The sequence below is a fragment of the Sus scrofa genome, chromosome 9, assembly GCF_054392235.1.
Source record: "Sus scrofa isolate SSC_HxYL_T2T_F1_AM1 chromosome 9, Sscrofa_HxYL_maternal_Yorkshire_Landrace_v2.0, whole genome shotgun sequence".
Lineage (NCBI taxonomy): Eukaryota > Metazoa > Chordata > Mammalia > Artiodactyla > Suidae > Sus > Sus scrofa.
In genome coordinates this window covers 108681714-108704114 of record NC_139391.1, presented here as the reverse complement: position 1 = coordinate 108704114, position 22401 = coordinate 108681714, and the positions used below count along the sequence as shown (strand labels likewise).

General features: G+C 38.7%; 1 protein-coding gene across 6 annotated transcripts in view; it reads left to right on the top strand.

The window, feature by feature from the left end:
- RELN (reelin) overlaps positions 1-22401 on the top strand; it is a 499001-nt gene that overhangs the window by 68714 nt on the left and 407886 nt on the right. For all 6 annotated transcript variants that reach the window (XM_084977353.1, XM_084977355.1, XM_084977351.1 and 3 more), the window contains exon 2: positions 8936-9046. In XM_084977353.1, the coding sequence (XP_084833479.1) occupies positions 8936-9046 (111 nt within the window). The remainder of the gene's footprint in view (positions 1-8935; positions 9047-22401) is intronic.

Sequence of the window (22401 nt, the reverse complement as noted above, 5' to 3'; positions counted from 1 at the left end):
AACATTTCAAATATTATACAATATGCTTCTTTTCTGCACATATTTAAGGTCTTTTGTATAAAGTCGTGTTGGATGCTTGAAATGATCAAAATTTCATGGACCACAGAGCATTTGTAAGGCAGAAGCTTTAGGACAAAATGCAAACAGCATTAAATATCTAAATTTATTTTCTTCCAGACTTTCATCTTACAGCCATTTTCTGCAAGAATGGTATTAGGGTCTTGTTGGGAACAGTTTTAGAAGCTATAATAGATGATAACTGACTCTGTAATTAGTCATTTGAAGACAGAGGTACTCTTTGAGCCACTGATAAGAACTGAATTGTGTCGCTACATCATGTTTTCATTCTGCTGTCAGAACCCAGCAATCCATATTCATAAACTCCCAGTGCTAAGCTCATTGCCAATTTAACACAGATGTGGGAGAGATATGGATAACCTCCTCAGCCTTTTGATCCCTTATTTTTTATTTGAGGAAATGGCAGAGTAACTTCAGAGTAAGGATAAGGGTATTTTAGTGACAAAATTATCAGAAGATTAATTTGGTATGTATGTAAAATATGTATGTATATTCACACATAAATTATATATGTTTCAACACTCTTAGGGCTAAATGTAAAATTCAACCAAAATTTTCTTACATTTCTGATTTTGGAGTAAAAATACCACATTAATTTTTATTTTTGTTTCCTTTCAGGAAAAATCTCCATCTTCTTATACCTTCACGAATTATACTGGCCCTTTTTATTCTGTGGAAGAGATATTAGATTTCACAATTTTAGTTACATTGGCTATACTGTTTTCTTAGTTACATCTTATTTTTGTGTTATTTTATATTGTTGCAAATATTTCAGTATGACTGAATTTTTAAAAATAATTTAATTTTTTATTTTTATACAATTTTAAAGGTTACTTTCCACTTACAATTTTTACAAAATATTGGCCATATTCCCCATGTTGTATAATATATAATTGAGCCTGTCTTACACCAAAGAGTTTTTACCTTCCACTCCCCCATAACTGTATTGCCCCCCTACACCCACTGGTAACCACCAGTTTGTTCTCTATATCTGTGAATCTGCTTCTTTTACGTTACATTCACTAGTTTGTTGTATTTTTTTAGATTTCACATATAAGCAAGATCATACAGTATTTATCTTCCTGTTTCTGACTTATTTCACTTTGCATAATGCCCTCCAATTCCATCTATGTTGCTGCAAATGGCAAAATTTCGTTCTTTTTAATGGCTGAGTAGTATTCCTCTCTCTGTGTGTGTGTGTGTGTGTGTGTGTGTGTGTGTGTGTGTGTGTGTGTGTGTATCTTCTTTATCCATTCATCTGATGATGGATTCTTAGGTTGTTTCCATGTCTTGGCTTCCATAAGTAGTGGCACTATGAGCCTTGAGGTTCGTGTATCTTTTCAAATGAGTGTTTTTGTTTCTTTTGGATGTAGTATGGTTGAATTTTAACAAGCACTGATTGAGCTCTTCCTCTGGGTCAAGCTCTTTCGAAAGTGAAATCTGTCAAGTACTCCATGTTTCTGAAAGCTATGGGGTCACTAAGGAGAGGGAGGCTGTTTTCCTAGAATTCAGGAGACTTCAGAGAGAAAAGGCATTTGAGCCTGCACCTGAAGAATGGGTAGGGTTTTAACAAAAAGAAACAGGGGCAGTCATTCTAGGCGAAGATACTGTTTATAGGAAGGCAAGCAGACAGGGGAGTGAAGAACATGTTCTAGTTTAACTGGATCAAAGAGTGTTTTCAGCTAAAATGGAGAAAACTGGAAAGATTATTTTATGGCCACAACCTGAAGGACTTTGAAATCACATTGAATGTAGAATTTTAATCTATGGATGATAGGAAGCTAGAGATGTTGGTTGAACAAGGGGATGATGTGATCTGATAGGATATATTTGCTTTCTGATTATAGATAATACCATACTTGCTTGATTTCTTCCCTAAAATGTACTGGTAGGTTCAAAATTCTACTTGCAATCCACAATATTGATATTGCTTTTTTTTCTCTATAATTAAAATAACCCCTCTATGGAACAGTTTAGTGCAAAAATATAAAAGATAGGTAGTTCCCACTGTGGCTCAGTGGTAACGAACCCAACTAGTATCCGTGAGGTCATGGGTTTGATCCCTGACCTTGCTCAGTGGGTTAAGGATCCAGTGTTGCCATGAGCTGTGGTGTAGGTTGCAGACATGGCTCAGATCTCATGTTGCTGTGGCTGTAGCAGGCAGCTATAGCTCAGATTTGACCCCTAGTCTGTGAACTTCCATGTGCCGTGCATGTGGCCCTAAAAAGACTAAATAAATGAATAAATAAATAAATAAAAACATAAAAGAAAAATTGACTCTAAAGGAAAAAATCTTCTAGGGAAGAATTTTATAAATTCACCATGAAATTTTGTAAAACCATGAAAAGAGGTAGATCATAAGGCAGACTGAATTAAGTAAGGGTATACCTATTTAGAGTCATTAAAGTATTATTTGATGATTTTACATATGCCATTGGTGTCTGAAATGGAGAACTGGGAGCTCCAATCCCAAGGCAGTGATAAATATGCATAAAATTGTTAGGATATCAGAGTTTATAAACATTGTGCCAACAGGAAACTAGTTCCAAATATCTCTTTTTGCTTTTCTAGTTAATAAAACCCAGATTACAATGCTAGCACAGTTTTTGGATCATAGAAGGTTATACAGTTCTTAAAGTCTGAATGTAGCATGTGCTTTCCAGTGCATTTTGTTGTTGGCTTAGTTTATTCATCCTAAGTGCATTTATCAGTGTATTTATCCTAAACGTCTTTCTTTCCCTCAACTTTTCAATATGAAATTTTCCTGAAACAAAAAAGAGTAGCACAACCGACATTTGTGTACCCACCACCTAGATTCCATAATTATTCATATAATTCATTTCTTTTTTCCTTCTTCTTCTTCTTCTTCTTCTTTTTTTTTTTTTTTTGGCCATGCCTGCAGCATGTAGAATTTTTCAGGCCAGGGATCAAACCTGCACCACAACAATGACCCAAGCCACTGCAGTGACAACACCAGATCCTTAACTCACTGAGCCACAAGGAAACTCCAATAATGTATTTCTTTTAAAGTAAACTGATATTTGCTGGGTATTATTTGCTCCCTATCTTAACATTTGTTAAAGCATTTGGCTGATAATCTTGGAAAGAAAATGAAGGGTTTGCTTATTGACTGGGCTAGTTAGATATCACTTAGATAGAGTATTCCTTACAGTAGTTTATCTTTTTTTTTTTTTTTTTTGTCTTTTTGTTGTTGTTGTTGTTGTTGTTGCTATTTCTTGGGCCGCTCCCGCGGCATATGGAGGTTCCCAGGCTAGGGGTTGAATCGGAGCTGTAGCCACCGGCCTACGCCAGAGCCACAGCAATGCGGGATCCGAGCCGCGTCTGCAACCTACACCACAGCTCACGGCAACGCCGGATCATTAACCCACTGAGCAAGGGCAGGGACCGAACCCGCAACCTCATGGTTCCTAGTCGGATTCGTTAACCACTGCGCCACGACGGGAACTCCCTACAGTAGTTTATCTTAAAGGCAGTTCAAATATAAAAACTTTGTGTAATTTTCCCATTGCTAACGCACCCAAATTTACACCTTTTAACTGTAATTTCTATTTATTGAGCAGTAGTTTCATATGTAAATTTTTTAAAGGGAACGTTTTAAAGTGATACTAGCTTTATAATATTTTACATGATGCAGATACCACTCTGAATCAGAATATCGGAAACTTAGAAAGATATCTGTAATCAGTATTAGGACTGTGTATTTTACTTTCTGTAAGTTAGTATATCTCTGTCTACACACACAGTTCAGTGATTCCTGTATAGATTACTTAAAATAGTAGACAGCAGATATCTGTCTTTAGATAGCTTCATCGATGAACCAAATATAATAACCATAAAAATTGTTTTCTTTGATGCATATTAAAATATGCAGATGCAGGAGTTCCCGTCGTGGCGCAGTGGTTAACGAATCTGACTAGGAACCATGAGGTTGCGGGTTCGGTCCCTGCCCTTGCTCAGTGGGTTAACGATCCGGCGTTGCCGTGAGCTGTGGTGTAGGTTGCAGACGCGGCTTGGATCCCGCGTTGCTGTGGCTCTGGCATAGGCCGGTGGCTACAGCTCCGATTTGACCCCTAGCCTGGGAACCTCCATATGCCGCCGGAGCGGCCCAAGAAATAGCAACAACAACAACAACAACAAAGACAAAAAATATGCAGATGCATATTAAATATGCATATTAAAATAATTTCACATTCAGAAATGTGAGCTTCAGTTTTTTTTCTGTCATGAGCCATATTAGTACTGTGTATAGCAGTTTTTCCTTTAACTTATCATATGTCACTTTTCCACTTTCAAGAAGTTGATTCCAGGTACCTAAATGGCAGCAGTTTGTGGATGCAAGTGATGAGCTAAGAGGAGAGAAGCTAAAATAGTACTAAAGGGTGAGTCCCAGAGGAATTAGAAGAAAGAATGTCAGGACAGGGCACATAGGGAGAATAAGAGACAGTGCATATGGGGGTCATCTGAAGCTTGATAGAAAAGAATCGCGACTATATCTGAGGGTAAAGTGAGGGAAGAGGCCCCGGCGAACAACTGAACTCTGCAGGGGCTAATGATGCGGACTCACCTAGGTGAGGACAGCGTCGGAGCACCTCATTGAGCAGCCTAGATGTCGGAAACAGTTGTTGGTTTCTGTGGGGGTTTTGGTGTATGTTTTAAGGAAACCCTAACAGACTCACCAGAGGCTGCAGGTGGAGATAAGAGGAAGCATTTGATGAAAGGGAAAGGGAGTGGGGGCGGAGAGAAGGGTGTCCCTGACATAGTTTCAGAGTCCAAGAGCTTTGGTGTAAAGTTTTTAGCATCTTGCTCACATTGCTCATGGATTTACTCCTAGTGTTCTAGTCAGTAAAAACATGTGGGCTGCAGATATTCTGAAGTTTCCTACAAACTAGTAGGGAATCCACACTGTGTCATGTATATTTTAAAATACAGAAATTAGACCCACTGTCTTCTTGAATGCAGGGGAACCTCGTGACCAGAAAGATATGTCTTCAATTCCATGAGAGTCTGAGCAACATTTCCTCTTTCTTGAAAAGAGACCAAGTACCAACCGGTTCACATACGGTTTATGCATTACCTCTGTTTAGAGGAGGAAAAGGAATGCTTGGTCCATAGTGCCAAGAGCGGGGACTTCCCGTGTGGCTCATAACGTAGTGCCAAGAGCAGAGCATCTTTGCAAAGGCAAATGTCATTTTCCCCCTAAAAAGTACTTTAAATTCCCAACTCTAGCAGGCAGAAAAGTAGATGACAATTGATTCATTTCTAATAGGAACTCTTTCTCTAGATGATGTGTATAAACAGATAGTATGTGAGAACATACATGTACTTAAGTTGGCTTGCTATTTTAATAAATGTCTTTGGATGCTCTCTTAGTCAGTTTCTGTCTGCATTGATCTGTCCTGCACTCTGGAAAATGTTTTAAATATATACATAGCCAATGTTTCTGTCTTCTTTTTTTCCCCATGTGGCTTCTCTAAGTGGGATTCATCTGACTAATAAAGTCTAGGATTCACAGCATACTTTTCCTCTAGAAACAAGGTAAAGACAAGACAACCTTGCTCTACTTTTGTATGGATGAGATAAATATTAATAAATATTTCCATATGTATTTATGGAATACCCCAAAGTGTCAGGAATTATTTCAGGTACTTGAAATATTGCTGAATAAGACACTCAAGACGCCTGCTTCGACGGAGCTTACACTCTACAGAAGGAGACTGACAGTACACATAATCAACAAAAAATATTTAAGTAAATATATTAGTATAATGTGTCAGAAAGTGATAATTATAGAAGAAAGGGGAAAAAGGAGAGCCAAGTATGGGGCAGTGGGAATGTGGGCATTGCAGGGGCCAGATGGCTGGAGACTGTTAAGGCAGGCCTCATTTGAGAGGGTGACATTTCAGCTGGCTTGAAAGAGGTGAGAGAATTGGCCTTTCAGGTATCTGGAGAAAGACAGTCCAAGGCAGAGAGGAGAGAACTATTGCGGAGGCTTGGCATTGCTGACTTTCAAGGAGGCTAGCAGAGTGAGCTAGGAGGAGAGCAGAAGATGATGAGAACAGAGAAGGAATCACAGATTGAGTAGGGTAGGCCACTGTCAAGACCTTGCTGTAAACATTGCAGATTTGTACACTGTGGAGTGACATGATTGGTTGTCTTAAAACAATTCCTCTGACTCTTATAGTGGGACTATATTGGAGAGAGAAGGACAGACCAGGATGCTCAGATTGATGTCTAATGCAACAGTCCATGGGAGAGACGATGGTAGCTCAGAACAGTGTGATAAGTAGTCAGACTCTGAATGTGATCTGAAGGCAGAGGCAACAGGGTTTACTGATGGATTGTATTCAGGGAGAAGGGGATTCCAGAACTTAGAGGTTTTTGGCCTGAGAAGCAGAAACAGTGGAACTGCCATCATTGGAGTTGGAGAAGGCTGGAGGAGAAGCAGGTTTGGGGAATGGGTAGGTGTTCAGTTTTGGTCAGGTTAAAGTTGAGATGTCTCGTGGACATCCAGATGGGGATATGGAGCAGCAATTTGATATATATCTGGAGTATATGTAAAGAGGTCTGGACCAGAGATAGCAATTTGAGAGTAGTCAGCTTATGGATGGTATTTAAAGCCAAGTCTCTAAGAGCAGTGTTTTTCTTACGAATTTCTTCTAAGTCACTTAATGTTTAGAAACAGTTTCTCACATATTTAAGCCCACCTACCCATGACATTACCAAATAACGGGTGTTCACATCGCTATTAGGAATGGAACCAAGCAGAAAAACTTGCTCAGTCTGACATAGCAAATTAATACTATTGGGAATAAAGTCCAGTTCTCTTATTCATGGGTTGTTTTCACTAGACCTTGCTGTTTTAGCACCCAAGAATCTATGTGAAAAAGAGAACTGATCTGAAGCAGGCTTCTCTTTTGGTTTGTGGAAGAGAAGTGATCTGAATTTGCTTCAACCTCTAGGTCTGGAGAGGCACTGGGTGGTGGGTAAGACAGGCGGTCTGGCCAGGATTAGCAGTCTGGATGGATATCTAAGGGGAACGACAGACCCTGGTCATGCTTCGTACTGAAACGGGTCACAGGCCACCCAGACAGCTTCCCAGATACACGTCTCTAAGGGATTGAAACTTCCCTAGATATGTACAAGCCATCAATTAAATTGAATCTATCAATTGTCATGGTAGACGTGGTGGGGCTTATGTTTTGCTGGGAGGGACATAGCTGTTTGAGGCCTGAGCTGAATAGCTGGGGGCAGTAGAGGAAATATAGAGAGCTGCCACGCATGGTTCTTGTCTTTCTCAACCACTTCTCTGAGAGTGTTTAGCCTCTGTTGTCATTAACATTGAACAGATGCTTGACGAATATCTTTTGGAAAGGAAGACAAATTAATAACAAACCAGGGATGCTCATTTATCTTGGGCGCACTTGAGATCACAGGTCAGACTTGAGCTCACCGTGGTGGAAAATGACGTAGTAAGTGGGAAGGGTCCTTGGAGAACCCTGGCAGCAGCAGGATTCAGACATGGGCAGCCCAGTGACTGGATGATATCAGATGCTCCTGGGCGAGGATCTTAATTGCCCTGTGCCACAGATTCCTTGTTTGCAGCCTGGGGATGATAATAGTACCCCCTTTATAGAGATGTTTTGATAATGAAATGAAATAATTCATGTAAACTATTGAGCTCAGTGACCTGCTGAGATGTTTTCATGTGGTTTACATGAAAGTGCTCAACAAATTAGCTATTATTTTATTAAAGGATGTGGAGGCGATTTACTCCAGGATCCAGTGTCATTTAGGGGTAGCATGATGTCAGGCTATTCTGTTGATAACTGTGCCTTATTTATGTTTTATAATGTGGGTGTTTCAAACCATTTCACTCTATTCACTGGATTTTCTGGAGTTTAAACATCCTCATCAAACTTACTGTGACTCTGATCATTCTCCTCATTGCCACCAAGCATGATGACAGCCTTGTACTGTTCACCACCAAAATAATATTCCCTTCTCCCAGCTACTTCCTGCAAATGACTTCATCTTAATATAATCAAGGCAGTGCAGGAGAAAAAAACTATTATGGCAAGGAGGAAATTATGATCAATTTTTAGATGGTGAACAAGATACAATTTTAAGACGCCAAACCTGAGTAGCTTACAGATATATTTAATTTTACTCCTCCCCCCGCCCCAGGAACATCCTGATTTTCTGGTTATGAAACCATTTGGCCTCCTCTTGAAGACTTTGTTCTAAAACTTAAAGCATGCAGTGGTCTTCTTTTCTTGTTCTCAAAAGGAAGAGGGCTGACTGTCTTCATGCAAATTAATCTGCTTTGTTGAAAAACTTCAGGAGACTCATCTATGAGACACAGACTAACAATAAGAAATGCAGTGCAGTTTATTATTCTGCTTTCAGCTGATGTAAGATTGTTTCCCACAGAATGGAATATTAAAAAAAATAATAGTGTTTCATCACAATGCCAAAACTCCAGCAATGCCTTTGACTGCCTTCAGGGGTGGTGGTGGAGGTGGGGAAACTAACTATTCAGTACTACATTATTTTCTGGTGATTTTGTGCTTAGCTAGGGAAAGTGTAAAGGAATGCAGAAAGGTGGGACTGATGTACTAAATTTAGGACCAGCAATTACACACATTGGAGTTTGAGCTTTTTTTTTTTTCCTCTCCTCTGTTATTTCGAATATAAAGAAAATACTAAGTAGGGATAGTATAAAAGTCATTTGTGAAAAATGAGTAAAGATTGTTTTGACAATGTCTAACACATCAGAAATGTTTCTCATTATTCTGACTGTATTAATTGAGGTTTCTTTTTTCCCCCTGTATTTCAGTGACAATTTCAACAAGCACCTTCTTTGACGGTTTGCTGGTGACAGGACTCTACACATCTACAAGTGTTCAGGCTTCACAGAGCATTGGAGGGTCAAACGCTTTTGGATTTGGTAAGCTATCCTGACATCAGAAGCCCATGATTGTCTATATTTTATCTGATAATAGGTCTTATTTTTTGAAATATCTGTTTTAAATGTATTTGACATTTATTATTTCAGAGAAAAATCACTGGAAGTGTTTTTTGTGTGTTTGCTTGAAGTTAGGTGGATTGAAATAATTCAGGTGAATATGCAACCAACCATGAGCTTGGCGTGTCAATCTTTCTCTCCCTCTCCCCATACACTGTTGCTGTTTTCCTTGGTCCTATGGGGTTTGATTAGATTTCTGTGTTCTGTCATGTAGGTTGCTGGAATTGGAATTCATTCTGATGCCTATGCATTTATTCAGTAACCTGTTTTTATAAACAGTTCTTAAAATCCTGGAGGAGGTGAAAAGTGTCATAGTAAAGTTCAGCAAGTAAGCATGACCATATAAATGTGGAATGTGGAATCTTGCTATGGGCTAGCTAGGAAAAGTACTGAGTGCTGGGAAAGGGCAAGACAGAGGAACGAGCTCTCCTCTGGAGTAAAATGGCAAGTAGTTTGGAAGGCTTTCCTGGGGAAGTGGTATTGAGCTGAAATGTGAAGGATAAGGAATTAGTTCGCTAAAGGTCTGTGGAGGTGGGGCGTGGCATACCTGAAGGAGTGAACTGAAGATATGAAGACCTCAGGGTGGGAAGAGACTGGCTGTGTTCTAGGAATGGCAAGAAGAGTTTGGAGTGGCTAATCTGGAATCAAGAGGAAAACAGATGAGGCTGGATAGGAGACCATTCAGGATCTTGAGCAGAGGGTGCCATTGAGGTTGTTGGACTGGGGAGTGACTAGAACAGCCTTTCATTTTAAATAGATCACTCTGGGCTCAGTATGGAGAACAAACTGTAGGATCCAGGAGTGGATGCAGAAGGACTGTCCTGTAGTTAAAGGTCTGATGTGATAGGGCATGAGAAGAGTACAGATGTAGGCTGGTACTGGTCCAGCCTACAGGTCCAGCCTGCATGAGAAGGAGCGGTATGTGGGGGGGTAAGAGTGTGGGCCGTGCAGTCAGAAGACTTGCTTTCAGGTCCAGACCCTGACCCACATTAGTTCTGTGCCTAGGCCACATTGCTTAACTTCTCTAAGCTTAACTTCCTCATCTATGAAATGCTGATGACAATGCACCTGCATCATAAGATGTTGAGGATTAAAGGATATTGAGGATTAAAGGATGCTGAGGATTAAAGGAGGTGATACATGGAAAGCTTTTACCACATAGAAACCACTCACATACTAAGTATCCCAAAATTATAAACCATGATACCTGAAGCAGCTGCTTTTTTTGGTATGTACTTACTTCCTTTGGTGGAGGCTGGCTTGAAGGTAGGGAGGAAGCACAAAAAAAAAAAAAAAAATTCTCAAGTGGAATTAATCTGAGGTTTATAGCTCCAGATATTTTTGTGGACTTGGCTGAATGAAGTAGCTATGAGTTGCCAAGATAGAGGCTTTAAATGAGAAAAATCATTAAATATCACTCATAAGTATATTGCAAACACATTTTGAAAGAACATCTAAAATGCATGTATCATATTACCTCAGATTTTAGCTAGTAAACCGAACAAAAAACTAAGAATTGAACATTGGTAGAAATGATTTGAGACACCCAGGCATAAAGAATTTTCCTTGGTGACTTTGAAAGCTATTAAAAAAGGCAGCTTCTCCTGAAATAGAGTGTATTTTGATTAACTTAATATATAGTCTTCCCATGAGTGCAGCTCTCTGAGAGAGAGTCTGAAGAAGCTTCTGAACATAAAGCCCATTGATGGTAGTGTGACCTCCATAATCAAATGCTCAGGTCTCTCACTGGTCACTTGGCATTTTTTTTAGGATATATTTTTTATGTGAATAGTTAGGTAAGTGAGATCTTTTTTAAGTTCCAGTAGTACCCAAATAATTTTATGTGTATTTTTTTTTTTTTTTTTTGCTTTTTAGGGCCGCACTCGTGGCATATGGAGGTTCCCAGGCTAGGGGTCCAATCAGAGCTGCAGCTCCTGGCCTGCACCATAGCCACAGCAACTTGGGATCCGAGCCACGTCTGTGACCTACACCACAGCTCATGGCAACGCCACATCCTTAACCCACTGAGCAAGGCCAGGGATCCAACCGTCACCTCATGGTTCCTAATCAGATTTGTTTCCCCTGTGCCAAAACGGGAACTCCAATTTTATGTGTATTTATGTCATAATGGCAAATAACCTTAAAAACGAAATTTAATAATACACCTGAATATTATTCAACAGAGTTAATCTTCATAAATGATCAAAAGAAAGCAGGAGATGAAATGTCTTTTAATGTAAATGGTCACCTTTGGAAATAAAGGCACATTAATTTTTTTGCTTTTTAATTTACATTTAATATGTTCTTTACAATTTAAATAAAATGGAAACAATTTGAGTAGGGTACAGGTGAGAAAGTACAGGAAGAGTCTTATAGAAGGTAAAATGTAATGGAATTGCTTCTTTTCGGTAGTTCGGTAGGTGCAGCAGGAACAGTTGGAAGTAATGTGGCATTCCTTGATCTAGAACAAAAGAATTTTTTTTTTTTTTGTCTTTTCTAGGGCCTCTATCCGTGGCACATGGAGGTTCCCAGGCTAAGGGTCTAATCGGAGCTGTAGCTGCTGGCCTACGCCAGAGCCATAGCAACTTGGGATCGGAGCCGCGTCTGTGACCTACACCACAGCTCATGGCAACGCCGGATCCTTAACCCACTGAGCAAGGCCAGGAATCGAACCCGCAACCTCATGGTTCCTAGTCGGATTCATTAACCACTGAGCCATGATGGGAACTTCTAGAACAAAAGAATTATTGAATATGTAATCTATCATTAGGCTCTGACTTAATTGATGGAATGCTAAGCAAATGTGACTTGTTTGGCATTTTCCCAGTATGTCATGGGATTAGTGTTTAAAATATTTAACTAGCTGTGTTAAGGCAAAGTAAAACATATAGTTGTGTCTAAAAAGGTACTCCTGAAAGTTTTTTCCAGTTATAATTAATTTTAATTGTACTGATTACACTTGAAGTTATAATCCACTCTCCTTTGCATATAAAATGTGTGTACACCCAGTCAAAATAAGGCCATAATTATTCTTAAGATATTGTTGTATAAATGTACTGCCACTAACATAACTACAGCCTTTTATGCAAAACCAGAATTCTTTAAAATGCATGCCTCACTGACCAAAAATAGATAAATGTCCGATAGTCAGAAATACATTAAAACAATAGCTATGCAAAAGATGACTCTATGCCAGCAATGCATGATTTGAAATACCTCATTTTGCCTGTCAATATAAGAAAACATGCTGCCCTTGGGAAGTGTGATGTTTAATTATGGATATCTCTTTGTGTATCCCAGGAAAAAAAAAATGCTTTCCTCTTGTCTTTGGCACTGAATTCCAGCTCAATCATGTAAATCTTCAAGGCTCATTGTGGTTGCTCAATGAAGGGCTTTTTGAATATCCTTTTATATAAAATCATTCCTTTTCCAGACATTGAAATGCATTTTACTCAATATTTAGTATTCTGGCTCTAAAAGCGTGTTACTCAGTTTTTGGTATTCTGGCTCTCTGCAACCTGAGAATCAGGTTTGCAGGCCTGAGTGATAGTAGCCACACTTCAAATTGTTAGACCCTGCATAAATTAAACTTTTGTTAGACCTTGCATAGGTTGCTTTGCAATTCTTAGATAATTTTGCTCAGCTAATATATCAGCCATTTTGGCAGTTTTTCACTTAAATTTTTATAATTTCCTATGTTTCATTTCTTTTTCCTGTAATAATTAGCCATTCTAGATCCGATCATTTGTTTAGTTACAAAACTCTAAAAATGGCAAGATTTGATGAAATCTAAGTTGGAGGAGAAAATGTTGTGCACAGATCCAAGATCTGGTCTTAGACTCAGTCATGTCATGTTTTTAATAGAGATTAAACAACTAACATAAAAATGTAATATTTCAGTGTTATCTTTAAAGCACAATATTAGCATTTTTGAACTTAATGATCTGATTTTTTTTTTTCAGTGTGATGTGGCACTCTTTAGGTGAATAGGGATATATTTATAAAACAAAGCAAATATTTTAAGAAAGACTTTAAATTTCAGTAAATCTTTTTTTAATTGTTATTTCCCCAACACATTTTTTTCCCACTGTACAGCATGAGGATCCAGTTACACATACATGTATACAAACTTTTTTCTACCATTATCATGCTCCGTCGTAACTATCTAGATGTAGTTCTCAGTGCTACGCAGCAGGATCTCATTGTTAGTCCATTCCAAAAGCAATAGTTTGCATCTGTTAACCCCAAGCTCCCAATCCATCCCACTTATGTTGGTCACTGGTTAATAAAGATGTGCACTTTACCGGTAGGTTTAAACTATGTTAATTTCCAGGATGCAAGTTGTTGTTACTATTTTGCTGTCATTGAGAACAAAAATAAAGAGTCTGTTTAAGGTAATTTTGGTTATCCTTCACATTAAAACCAAGTAGAACTTTTTACAAATTTATTAATTATCACCAGGCGTATCCCTGGCAATTGCTGTAGTTCAATCTTAGGGGGCCTGTCTGTACGGCTTTGAAACACATGCATGTATCATGAATGCTTGCACGTATTTAGGCTGTAATATCTGTAAAGAAGGGGCAGCCATTAGCAATGTGATTAAATAGCATCTTGTATAGTAATGGTCTTTATTTGCCAACTGAAATAATTTAAATTACTCAGATGATCTTGTTAAATTTATTTTGTCTCTTTACAAGGAAACGCTTTGTTACATACTTAAGGAATTTTAAACATATAGAGGAGTTTGAGGCTTGGCCTTTTAGTGAGTATGGTCAAAGATCTGTAGTTAGCAATGAGTCTTTAGGTTAATTAAACAAATACTCTAGTCAATGGTGCAAGGAGCACAGTTGACAGGGATTAAATTGTCATCAATTTATCCTATTTATAGGGCATTAACCTAAGGCTTGTTCTTTATTTATTCCATTTGGGTGTGCCAGCATTACCTTCATTAAAAAAAATGCTGTTATCTGCTTTGCATTTGACATATGACAAAGAGTTCAGGGATCTTTTCCAATTCCTAACACTAAGAAGAATCACCTGCTAGAATAGTGAGCATGTTGAATAAAAGCTGTAGAAATAATCAGTTAACAAATTGCTAGAGAAAATGTGGAGGGGTATGAGATTTGGCTCCAGTGGAGGGGTTAGTGGAGAAAGGCAGCTCAGTGCAGGGGTCATGACGTGACCTCTGGCATTAGGCAGTTCCGGCTCCATGCCCAGCCTAGCTTCTTGCTAACTTGGGCCACATACTCTCCTTTCCTGAGCATCAGTGTCTGCATTTATATAATGAGGTTGATAATGGAGGAGCCCAGGTCACAAAGTAGCTATGTCAGTTAAGTAAGATTATCTATTTAACTGCTGAAAATAAGTATTTTTTTAAAACACTCAGAAGGAAATGAGAATTCTATCTTTGAAATAGGAAACAGAATAAGAAAATATTCAGGTGGCAGAAGCTTTGAAAGAGGGAGGCTGGCTTTAATTTGGAGGGGGAAATGCAGCCCATTTCCTACCTTAGAACTTAGAGCTGAAATGTACCTTGGGTAGAGAGCCTGGCTCAGCCCCTGCCCCAGTGCATAGTTGAGGAAGCAAGGCTTTGGAAGGGCAAGTGCCAGTTTGCCCTTGGAGATAGTGTAGGTGCGATGACTAAAACCAGGTGTTTTGACATCATATCCAGTCTCAGATACTTTTTTTGAAATACAATTTACATACACATAAAATTTACCATTTTAAGGTGTACCTGTCAGTGATTTCTAGTATATTCACAAGGTCGTGCAGCTAACACTACTAATTCCAGAACACTTTGTCACCTCCAAAAGAAACCCCATCCCCGTTAGCAGTCACTCCCCATTCCTGCCTCCCCTTAGTCCCTGACAACCACTAATCTACTTTCTGTCTCTATGGACTTGCCTATTTTAGACCTTTTAAATAGACAATACAGTATGTGGCTCGTTGTGTCATCCGTGTTACAGCATGTATCAGTACCTCATTGCTCTTTATGGCTAAATCATATCCTATTTTATAAATAGACCAGATTTGGCAGTTTCCAGATTTTTTTTTTCGTCTTTTTTGCTTTTTAGGGCCACACCTGAAGCATATGGAAGTTCCCAGGCTAGGGGTTGAATTGGAACTGCAGCTCACTGCAACGCTGGATCGCTGACCCACCGGGCGAGGCCACGGATCGAACCTGCCTCCTCATGGATACTAGTCGGATTCGTTTTCTCTGCACCACAATGGGAACTCCAGTTTCCAGATTATCAAAAGGAGATTGGGCTATGCAAATTGGAGGAAAAAAGATCAAGGAGGATGCAAAGCAGTAGGACAGCCAACTTCCTTAGTAACTTCATCAGCAGCTCTAAAAGCACTAAAAATCCAAATTCCTTAGCCTGTTCTATGGTTCGTACCTGAAAATGGTTAGAAATCAAAATGAGTGACTCCTTTGCCCTCCTTGCTGCCATTCAAGTGTCACTGTGGCACATTTTTATCCTAACCTTTTGGTCTCAGTTTAAACCATGAGATACACAAGCCAGGCCAAGTCAGTCATATTTACTAGTCCAGGGGTTTGGAATCAAGACTCATCAATCCTGGTCCAACTGTGCATGAGCTGCATCAAGGCACATGTAGACATTTGGGAGCTCTAGGCAGCTCTCTTCCACAGGGGGTCAAAAAAAGGTCCTGCAGGGAGAGGAGGAAGAGAGAAGGATAGAATGCTGCAGGGAGTAGGAGAGCTTCCCAGGCTCCTATTTTAGGCTTTCTTCCCACCAGGCTCAGATATTCTTGGGTTCTAAGAAACAACTGAAAAAAGCTAACTTTTTAATGAACACTTGGTATGTACAGGTGTGTGTCAAATAGTAACTCTTTTGATCCAAATAAAAATCCTGCTATAATTATCCTCACTTTGTCAGTAGAGAACCTAAGGTCCAGAGACGGTAGGTAACTTGCCCAAGGTCACACATAGGCACTTGCAACACCATGCGTCAAACCTAGATCTATGGACTCTCATTAAATTCTCCTTACAGCCCAAGCCAACTTGAGTTGGTTTTGATTACAACCAAAAGAAGAGGCCCTCTCTGCTGCAGCCTTGTCCCTAACCCCTGTCTTTTCCCAGCTTCCTTTTCTTCCTTCCCGGTCAACCACTCCCACTACATGTACCCACATACCATACCTGTGCACCGATCATAGTAAGCCACACGCAGTTCCAAAATCCCAGGTGCTTTCCACCTTGTGTATGGTGCTTGGAATTCCTTCTGCCCCTGGGTTGCTGGGCGAAACTGCTGTTATCTTGAAGGGCCTCTGTCCTGACTCACCTCCTCTACTGAGCCTATGTGACCCCTCCTCTCTGTTCCTCCCTGGTTCACACCTGCATGGAACTCTCTGCTCCTTCCTCCATGCTTTACTCTCTTCTCTGACCTTCACCAGCAATCTCCAACCATCTGTTGAATTTACTTGTTTTAAAACCTTTATACCTCTTTGAGGACGAGAGATGATCTAGTCATCTTTGCTCTCATGGCACGTAACAAGTGCTCAATAAATATTTATTGAAGGATTAAACCAACAAAAATCTTGGAGGCTTCATAGGGTACATTGCTAGCACTGACATTAGTAAATGCATGTTTGTGCACAAGTGGATGGGTGTGGACAAGAGAGGGAGAATGTTATTGCCTTTAAGTTTGAGGATATTTCTGAATTTGTATATGTGCATATAAATCTACACATTTGTCCAACACTTAAGACTATAGCTCTTAGAAGAAAACATAGGTGGGACACATTGTAAATCAACCATACTACAATAAAATTTTTAACAAAATGAGTTCCTATTGTGGCTCAGCAGGTTAAGTACCCAACATGGTGTCCCTGAGGATGTGGGTTTGATCCCTGCCCTTGCTCAGCATTGAGCGAGGTTTAAGGATCCTGTGTTGCCACAAACTGCAGCATAGGTCACAGATGCTGCTTAGATATGGTGTTGCTGTGGCTGTGATGTAGACCGGCAGCTGCAGTTCCAATTCAATCCCTAGCCCCTCGCCAGGGATCTTCTTATATCCCAGAGGTGTGGCCCTAAAAGGAAAAAAAAAATTTTTTTTAATTTAAAAAATAAAAAAAGACTAGGAGTTCCCGTCGTGGCGCAGCGGTTAGCGAATCCGACTAGGAACCATGAGGTTGAGGGTTCGATACCTGGCCTTGCTCAGTGGGTTAAGGATCCGGCATTGCTGTGAGCTGTAGTGTAGGTTGCAGATGCGGCTTGGATCCTGAGTTGCTGTGGCTCTGGCGTAGGCTAGCAGCTACAGCTCCGATTAGACCCCTAGCCTGGGAACCTCCATATGCTGCAGGAGCGGCCCTAGAAAAGGCAAAAAGACAGAAAGACAGACAGACAGACAGAAAGAAAGAAATGGAAAGAGAGAAAGGACGGACAGATAAACTATAGGAACAAATGGAATTTTATAATTTTTTTTTTTTTTTTTTTTGGCTGTGCCCATGGCATGTGGAAGTTTCAGGTCAGAGATAGAATGCTCAGGTCAGTTACAGTCTGCATCACAGCTGCGGTAATCTCAGGTCCTTAACACATTGCATTACACAGGAATTTTCCAGATGTTACTTTTATATTAGAAATCCTGTAGACATTTGTTATCCTGCAGCTACTTTGTCCTTCCTCTCCTGGAGGTGGCAGGCACCTGCCTTCAGATAGGATAATGATTGATTAAGCACCTTCTATAGAATTAAGAGAGTAGAAAGAACATCAAGAGATGGTCCAGTCCAGCTTCCTATCATAGTGCAGGTCAATGTCTAAATAATACATGACAGTTAATTTCTTATTTTATCTCTTAGATCTTCCCCAGAATGGTGTCTCTGTAATTTCTGGGGAACAGAGTTTAGGAGTGCATAAAGTGTGATCATTAAGGAAGATTTTCTGTTATATTCATATAATCCCCTTGCCTAACTTCAGTACAACCTTTATATAAATTTTCATATGATTTAAAATGGTAGATGCTTGTTAAAAAGTTAAGTCACTTGTTTCCTTTCCTTGAGACAGAAAGAAAGTAAACAACAACAAAACCCCAAACAAACCCCCTCCCCAAAAAATTACCCACAAAACCCCAAACCAAAACAAACCCACCACACTTCACGCAAGGTTCAACTATTTCATAGCTCCTCAATAATTTACTTGTCAGTTTTCTCTGGAGAATCCACAGATTCTAGATAGAAGAATTCAGTCCTAGTAAGATGTGTACCCAGAAGCCACTGCAGGTACCTTAAAAAGGTATCCCTAAGGAAGGGTTCTTCTGGCTCCTTTCTCTTCCTTATTCCTGCTCAAATCTGCGCACTCAGGAACAGAGGAAACTGGCTGTTGATAAATAAGAACATCAGTAAATGCACATTTTTAGAGCATATTCTAATAGAAGTTGCCACTATGCTGTATAAATTATGAATTTTGAAATTGTTTTGTTACAATATTGCCTGTTAGTATTAAAGAATTATTGGCAGAGACTCTTCTGCCTTGGCAACTGTAACCTTATTTCTGTTGTTAAAGAAGATATTTGCCCTGAGACTGAGCACCTAGCAAAAAGAATGGAGCATTAGGTCTCTGTGTAAGGTACTTTTTTTTTTTTTTTTTTTTGGGTACTTTTTCATATGCCCAAGTTTTTAAGAAGAATCCTAGAAAATAAGTTTCTATAAACGCGGTCTTAGCCCTCACTAGGTAAAAGCAGAATTAGAAATTCTTTTCTCTTTCTTAAGTAATACATTTTTAAAACCACTTAGGAATCCTGGGTCTTTGCTGATAAGAGATATTGTTTTCTGCGAGAGTGAGACTTTTCACAGTATGCCAGTCTGTCCAGTTTAACTAGACACGAGCTTGAATATATGCTTAAGGGAATAAACTTCAAAAAAACCAGTCTAGTGGTCATTTGGTTTATAAGGTGGTTTCCTTTCCCTAAGGTTTCCCAGGACCACCCCCCCACCCCTGCTTTTTGGTATCCAGGTGGTGAGAAATGAGTTTATGTTTCATGTTCACAGTAATTGACTTATACATACTCTTGGGTAAAGTTGGCTGCTTCTTTCCTGGCAGTTAAATTTAAGACAACTTAAAGTAATATTATAGTATTATTACTTCCTAGAAATAGTTGTGATTACATCATGTATTCTGATGTATCTTTGAAGTATTAAAAAGAAAAGAGTGAAAGTAAATGCCTGGCATAGCCTACAAAATAGTTCTAGATACAACATATGAATTCGAAAAGATGTAGGAGTCCTATAAAGGCACTTCCCCAAATGCCAGTTCTGTTCTCACTCTTGTCTTCTGTTCTGCGGTCTGTATTCAGCCCTCTGATGCTGAGTTTTGCATGTAGCCTATTAGATGTGTAGGCTGCTTTCTGAAGCAAGCGCACAACTAAATTATTGTTTTCAGGACTCCAAATGTCTGAGTAGAAAGATACTTCCTAGTGTGGGAGTTGCCATTTTGGAAAACAGAATAGCAAAAATTGTTAATATTTTGGCTAAAGTTCAGACTGAGCTCCCCTCCTGCTTTTCTTCCTATGTGTTTTGGTACATCAGAACCATATTGTTGTTATTATCTATTTAATTATGTTATTTCTGGTTCTCTTTCAGAAGGTTCCTCTCCACATGAACTCTAGTAAATGGCAAGTTAAAAGTAAAATAAATGGAGCTATCAGAGATCAGGCTCTGGAAAGATGTTTTGTTTATCCTTAAGAGTTTTCTTTTTAAAGTAATTATTTGCGTTATGAGAAGTGTCTTTTTAACCTGGCTTTTAACCTCAATGATCCAATAGTATTTTTAACAATAACATTAAAACTGGAGAGAAGTCTGTTTTTAATAAAAGAAAAGGTCTGGAGTTCCCATCGTGGCTCAGTGGTTAATGAATCCAACTAGGAACCATAAAGTTGGGGGTTCAGTCCCTGGCCTTGCTCAGTGGGTTAAGGATCCGGCGTTGCTGTGAGCTGTGGTGTAGGTTGCAGACGCGGCTCGGATGCCGCATTGCTGTGGCTGTGGTATAGGCCGGTGGCTACAGCTCCAATTCGACCCCTAGCCTGGGAACCTCCATATGCCATGGGAGCGGCCCAAGAAATGGCAAAAAAAAAAAAAAAAAAAAAAAGAAAAAAGAAAAAGTCTATTGGGATGTGGCTTTGTGCTTCTGGAGAGTGGGGACAGATGACCAGCTCTAGAACAATGATGAGGTTGAGAAGTTTATCCCTTAAGCCCCTCACCTTCCCATCCCTTTTCTCTCTTCCTTGCTGTCGTTCTCTTTGAACAAGGAGCTATAAGCCATATCTTAGAATAAATTTTAAAATTTTGTGTTAGAAGCGTTTCTCACATTGCTTCTTGCAAACATTGCTATCTCCCAGTATGTTAATAGGTCTTATGTGGGAAAAGAATATTGCATTATTCTTGCAGTATTAAGCTTGGAGTATTCTGGTTAAAGAAAGTTAAACAGTACTTCTTAGAATATTTAATATGTTTTTCATTGTTTTTTCTTTTTGAGATATAACTCGTATAACACAAAACCTGCCATTTAAAAGTGTACAGTTCAATAATTCTTAGTATATTCACTGTGCTCTCCATTCGTCCCCACTAATTTGAAAACATTTCCATCACCCCAGAAAGAACCAATTAGCAGTCAGTCCCAAATCCTCACTCCTCTCATCCCCTGCCAACCACTAATTCCTGCCTGTACAGATTTGCCTATTCTGGCCATTTTATATAAATGAAATGATAGTGTGTGACCTTTTGTGACTAACTTCTTCTACTTAATGTTTTCACCTTCATCCATATGGAAGCATATTAAAGAATGAAGTACTTCTTTCTTATTTCTGGCTCAATAATAGTCTATTGTATGAATATTCCATATTTTATTTATCCATTTATCTATTGGACGTTCGGATTGTTTCCACCTTTGGCTATTATGGATAACACTCCCAGAAACATTCACATGTAAGTTTCTTGTATGAACACATATTTTAAATTCTTTTGAGTATAGCATTACTGGGTCACATGGTAATTCTGTGTTTAATTTTTTGAGGACCTCCTGAACAAAACTGTAGCAGCTCTACCATTGCACCATCCCAGTAGCAATATATGAAGTCTCAATTGCTTCACATCCTTGACAATGCTTGTTTTCCTTCTTTTTAATAGTAGATATGAAGTGATATCTCATTGTAGTTTGATTTTTATTTCCCTAATGACTAATGATGTTAAACATCTTTTCAGGTGTTTTTTAGTCATTTGTGTGTTTTTGGATAAATGTCTATTCAAGGCCTTGAGCCATTTTAAGAATTGGATTGTCAGTATTTTTACTGTTACATCATTGTCTAGTAAACTTTTTCACACTGTGAATTTTCAAGAACACCATATAATAAGCTTTCTTTCAAACGTTTATGTTAGCATGGAGTTCTTTTTTTCCCAAAGGATATCTTCTTATGTCTTTCAGAACTAGTTTTGCATGGGATCATTTGAGAAGCACTGTTTTAAAGAATAGAGCATCATAACTAAGTGGGTTTTTTAAACCTCTAGACTGTAAGGATGGTTTAATCTTAGAACATCAAGTATATTTCTTCTCTGTTTTCTAATTTTCTGACAGCTAAAAAGAACTGCTTCTGTAATAGAAATGCTGATTTTTAAAAATTAAAAAAATGAACATTTTTCCCTAGTCATAAAAGCAACTCAAAGAAAACAACTAATACTCTAAGCAAAAAGAAGTGAAAACTCATACTATTTGCAAAAGAAGACAAGTATCCAATAAATGTGAGCAAAATATTCAACTCACAATAATAAAAATGCATTATTAAAGCAATTATGAGGTACTATTTTTAAATTTTGCAAAGATGTTTAAAATCATGTGTATTTAATTTTGACACCAATGCTGGAAAATAGCTATTCATTGTTGATGTTGGTGTATATTGGGTCTCTAGAAAGCTATCTGGCAATATGTAAACAGAGCCATTAAAATATTCATATACTTTGACGCAATTCTTTTACTTTGGGGAAATATAAATTTTAAAAAGCCAGAAATGTAGACAAAGATTTATGTATATGACCATTCATCAAAACACTATTTAAGATATGAAACATTTGAAAATAGTCTAAATGCCCAATAATAGAGAAGTGTTGAAATAGAGTATTAATGGGAAGAAATAATGTTCTGTCATTAAAATTCTATTTTTGTATAATAGTTAATGGCATGAGAAAATGGTTACAGTATAATTGAAATAACTATTTGTATACACACGCATATTCAGATATTCACCGTGCTTCCTCCAGTTCTTATACATCCA